Genomic DNA, 5,558 nt, shown 5'->3' with positions numbered 1-5,558 from the left:
GTATCGACCAGATTTTCCACAGTGTTCGAGCATATCAATAAGCCGTCCTTAAATTTTCAATTCTTTATACAACTCTATTTATGTAACGGGTGATCATGGATATATTAGCAAGGTATTTCATGACCTTTCATTTATTTATTTATTTTTGACATAATATCTCATGAGTTTATACTATAACTCATATTTACCATTGAAGTCTCGAGCACAAGATAAATGATGCACAAACAATTGCATTTAAATTTTGTTGCTTGATATTGATCACCTCTACAACGATTAACCCAGTTGATTAAATTAATATTGCTCATTTCGAAAGATATTCATCAAATGCACATCTAATGCACGGTTAACGAGAAATGTTTGAAGGTGATGAAATTATTTATAATTTATTTATTTATTTATTTAATTATATTTCATTAAATTGTAAATGATTGAAGGTATATGTAATATTGATGTCCGTGCATTAAGTTAATAGCAAGGACACCTTTTTAATGTTAATCTTCTAATTTTCTTGTGCAAGTGTTTTCCTAATTTAAAATTATTTTGAACACACAGTATTGCTTACAAAAATTATACTTTTTTTACTTTCTATTTTAGCATTCTCTATGCACCCAATATTGATGAATATTTTCTCTTATTTTTCGTTGCTAAATTGGAATATTCATAATCTCATATTCACTAATTTTTAATTTCACTTGTACAAGACAGTTGCCACTTCCCAAGAAAGCCAAGAAAATTTTTGTCCATATGATTTTATTTCCTGTTGTATGAAAATTAAATGCTGGAATTTAAAAAAGAAAATAAACAATTGCCATTCAATCAGTAATCCAATCTTTCATCTATAAATACCATCTTCTGGAAATAAAAATAACGTTTACAACACCATTTCACCCTCCAAAAATCATCCCTAAACATGACTAGAGGAAAAATAAAGCTCGAGTATATAGCCAACGACGCAGAGAGAAGGGCATCATTTAAAAAGAGAAAGAAGGGGATAATGAACAAAATGAATGAACTTTGCACCCTGTGTGATATACAGGGTTGCATTATAATATATAGTGCCTATGAACCTCAGCCAACAGTTTGGCCATCTCCACTTGATGCTCAGCAAATTATTTCCAGATTTCGGGAACTTCCGGAAATGGAACAGACCCAGCGACTGTTCAATCAGGAATCCTATACGATTCAAAGGGTTCAGAAGTCTCATAAACAAGCCGAAAAGCTTCAAAGGATTAACAGATTAACAGACATGGAGATTCTGATGCACCAGTGCGTGGCTGGTTTGTCGAGTCTGCAAAATGCCCCTCTAAATTACATAACTGAAATGGGACATTTGGCGGAGCAAAATATGCAGGACATCATGCCTCGAATGGAGGAACTGGAAAAGAACCGGGCTACAACATTACAAATGGGTGGGACTAGCTCCAGTCCTCCTAGGGAAGATGCCGCTGGACCCAGCTTTAGGAATTAACTCTCTTTCATAAATCGTAACCTTCTACTTTCATCTGTGGTTGTTTTTGGATTAATTACAGTGGCTTTGTTTTTATTCTTCCCGTGATTTTGTTTTGGCTATCGTGTCTGTTATTATAAAAATATTAAATAGATGAAATTTTTGATTGATGTTAAGTTTTAAATTTAGAACACTTCAGTAAAAATTAATTACAAGTTCGATTATTGTTGCTTAACTGTAGTCAACGCGAATTCGTTAGTTTCCAGATGTACTAAAGATATGAAATCTAATGCATTTTCAAAGGAAAACTGTTATTTTTATAAATAGACTTAATTATGCATTTGAAAATCCTCCTACTAATGCGAGAGAATAAGAAGTGACATTGGAGATTTATTGGCTAGTAACAAGAATGAAGATCAAAATTGAAAGATGCCAAATATCTAGTAGATTCATGTTCAATGAATGTATGAATATAGCTCCTATCTTCGACAATAAACTATGAAAGTTGATCTAGAAATAATGATTTCTACTAGTAAAGGTGCGTGAATGTTTGTCGTGAAAATTTGAGTAAATGTGGAAATTGTCGGATTTGACTCAAATTTGAAAATATAAGAAAATGTTTAGAAATTATATATGTATAAAATAGAGGTCCAAATACTGTAAATGGATGAACATCGTACAATTCAATTAAGATATAGAATCACATTGAAATTAGGCAATTAATACAAGAATTGAATGTGACAGGTAGAAGGGGATGAGGAATAAAAATTGTTCGTGACAAAGAGTTGTTGTGTAGTAAATAGAAGAATTTTGTACACATTATTGCAGAAATCAGTGCTTCCTGTGGGAAATCCTAGAGGGAGAACGAGTTCTCAGAGAGAGAAATTAGAAAAAAATAGTTTGTGCCTGCTTGTGATGTACAATAAAATATCTAAATTTTTACATGGAGAAGTTGAGCAAGAAAAATATAGTAATACAAGTATATTGAGTTTATAGAATATTCTATTTCTCCTTTTAATAATGATAGTTTGTCGAAGCACGTTTAACTGACATTTTTAACTCATTTTAAGTTATTATTTCCACTGTGTTTGCTTGCACATTTTCATGGATTTTTTTTACCCACGAACTGTTGTGTAACTACATATATTATTATTTCTTTGAATTATATTTTTCCATTATTTTTTCTTTAATCTAAACATTCTTTCTCTATTTTTAATCATAAGCTTATCACTTAAAATTAAAATTAATTTGCTTTTAAAATAGAATCATAAAGTTATTTTAAGAATTATATACAGTCATTAGATTGCTAAAAATGCATGAAATTTGGCATTGTTACCATTGTATAATGCTAAACTTTACATTTATTTGTGTACACAGCTGGATTTATTTTTCTTTGAAATATAGTTATTTAAAGATGGCAGCTGATAGGTCACGTTGGGTATGTGGTGTAAGGTAGATTTAGGTGAGACAAATAGAAGTGTAGATCTGGTTGTAGCGAACAATGATGATTTGCTGCTCGATTTTTTTGGTGGGGTGAATATTTAGAAAGGCTATGGTCACATCTAGGGATGGTAGTTGAAGAAAGAAACACTTTATCAAGCCCTATTTTTCCAAAACTCAATTTCAACCATACTTTTTTTATTGAAAGAAACACTTTATTAAGCCCTATTTTTCCAAAACTCAATTTCAACCATACTTTTTCCAATGAAACAATATTACTCGTAAATCATTTTTTTTTTCATTTTTTTAACCACATGTTTTCCAAAAAATCACTATTCCAAAACACATTTTCCCCCAAAAATGAGGGTTAAATAGGGGCTAACTCACAAAAGGAAAAGTTACACACATGCTAGTGTTTGATATGTTTGATTAATGGCATTTATGATTGACATATCACTTAGAAAAAGTATAATGAAGGAGAAATGTAGGTGCTGAATGGGTGAAAGTCATGTTTTCTCAAGTTAGAGATAGAAGGAGAATGACAATTAATAGATATGGATCAGATTCTAAATAATGAAAGTGGACTACCATAAAAATTTTCGAGATGGCCACCAAATTTATAATAGTTCAGTTGTTTTCTTAATTTTTATTTTTATATTCAACAACTTTAATTATGAAATGGCATTTAGATCCTTTCGAAGATTTCATTCGATTTTAATTATTTAAACTTTCATCAATGATTTATCATTTTTGAATGATTTCTCAAGTTTTATTTATTCTGATTACTTTAGTTATATACAGATAATTGCGTCTTTTTAAAGTTTAGGTTTTATTTCGTACACTTGCTATTTAAACTCTCATTACAGCTTTATCATTTTCTATATGACTTTTGATTGAAAATATGAGATTTTGCATAGATGCCGCCAAACTTTCATTATTCTACGGAATCATCAACATTTCTATGCCACTTTCAATTTTTCGTATTCAATATAGGAATCTATGATGTGTTAATGGCAAGTTTTATTGTATTTTCTTGCATGTCGCTTTATCAAGGGCTTACATAATTGTTTTACGGATCCAATTTCAAATCACCTAAAACTCCCATGAAATCATGTGCAGATTGAGGGTTTGGAACCAATAGTTCTTCTTAGTAACCTTAGTTGATCATAAGACCTGGGATGTGTATGGACCTGATTCTCCACAATGTTCCAGCATATCAATAAAGCATCCTTAAATTTACCATTATTTGTACAATTCTCTTATAATAATGTATGCAGAGGGTGATCACGGATATGTTACCAAGGTATTTCATGACCTTATATTTTTATTTTCACAAAGTATCTCGCAAATTTATACCATAACTCATATTTACTTTTGAAGTCTTGAGCACAGTATAAATGAAGTATGAACCATTGTGTTAAATTATTGTTACTTGATAATGATCACATCTACAGCGATTAACCTACTTAGTTAAATTAATACTGCTCATTTTTTTTTTGAAGAACAGGTGAACGTGGATTGAAAATTAGGAATTGAGGTTTTTTAAGCTTGGAGGTGATGAAACTATTTATTATTTATTTATTTATTTTCATTGCATCATAAATGTTTGATTGTATATGTAATATCGATATCTAAGCGTTAAGTTAATACCAAGGACACATTTTTTTATGTTACACTTCTAATTTTCCTGGGTAAATATTTTCCTAATTTTAAATTATTCTGGAGACACTGTATTGCCTACAAAAACTATACTTTTTTACTTTCAAATTAAGCCATCTCTATGAACTTAATATTAATGAATTATATTCCCTCCCTTCCATAGCTAAATTGGAAGAAAACACTACTAAAAAACAGAGTTTCAGGCAGGGATTTTCCATTCCTAAAGCCTTAATATCCGCTGCTAATAATATTCACCAATGAAATATTTGCAACCACAAATTCGTTGGTAATTTGAGGGTCACTGATAGTTACCAACGAATTATGCCGTAGATAAAGAGTAAACATTTTACCAACGAATTTTCTGTTGGTAAAGTGTAAATCTTTTATCAACGGAGTTTCCGCTAGTAAAAGTCTTAACCAATACCAGCCGACTTTTCGTTTGTAAATGTCTACCATTATAATTGATAAAAATCAATGTTGTAAATAACCGTATGGTAAAAAAGTTATTTATTTATTTATTTATTATTATTTTTTTATTTTTAGCCAACTGAATTTAAAGGTCAAAATATTGTTTAACTCTTTATTGAACCACAAATTTATAGAGGGCAACTACAAAGATATTGTTGTAAATTTTCGATGTGGGATAGGTGAATTATTTTTACCAACGGATAATCCGTTTCTTATTACCAACGGAATATCCATTGCTGAAAGATCAAAATATTAAATGGTTATATTAGGCACGGAATATCTGTTGGTCAACGGATAATCCGTTTTTAATTACCAACGGAATATCCGTAGGTAAAAGATCAAAATGTTAAACGGTTATATTAGGTACGGAATATCCGCTGGTAAAGAGATATAATCTTTACCAACGAAAAATTTGTTGCTAATTATTGTAGCTAAAAGTGAATTACTTTTACCAACGGATTATTCGTTTCTAATTACCAATGGATGCAATTCGTTGGTAATATTTGGTACATCACCTACGGAATATCCGCTGGAGGAAGATTCA

At 30.5% G+C, this 5,558-nt stretch overlaps 1 protein-coding gene across 1 annotated transcript; it reads left to right on the top strand.

Moving 5' to 3' along the window:
* Positions 1-910: 910 nt before the first annotated feature.
* Positions 911-1,468, top strand: LOC111411190 (agamous-like MADS-box protein AGL80). The gene has a single exon (XM_023041745.1). The coding sequence runs from the start codon at positions 911-913 to the stop codon at positions 1,466-1,468; it is 558 nt and encodes a 185-aa protein (XP_022897513.1).
* Positions 1,469-5,558: the final 4,090 nt, after the last annotated feature.

Source organism: Olea europaea, chromosome 15 (assembly GCF_002742605.1).
Source record: "Olea europaea var. sylvestris chromosome 15, O_europaea_v1, whole genome shotgun sequence".
NCBI classification, from domain to species: Eukaryota; Viridiplantae; Streptophyta; class Magnoliopsida; order Lamiales; family Oleaceae; genus Olea; species Olea europaea.
This window is presented reverse-complemented; position numbering and strand designations above follow the sequence as displayed.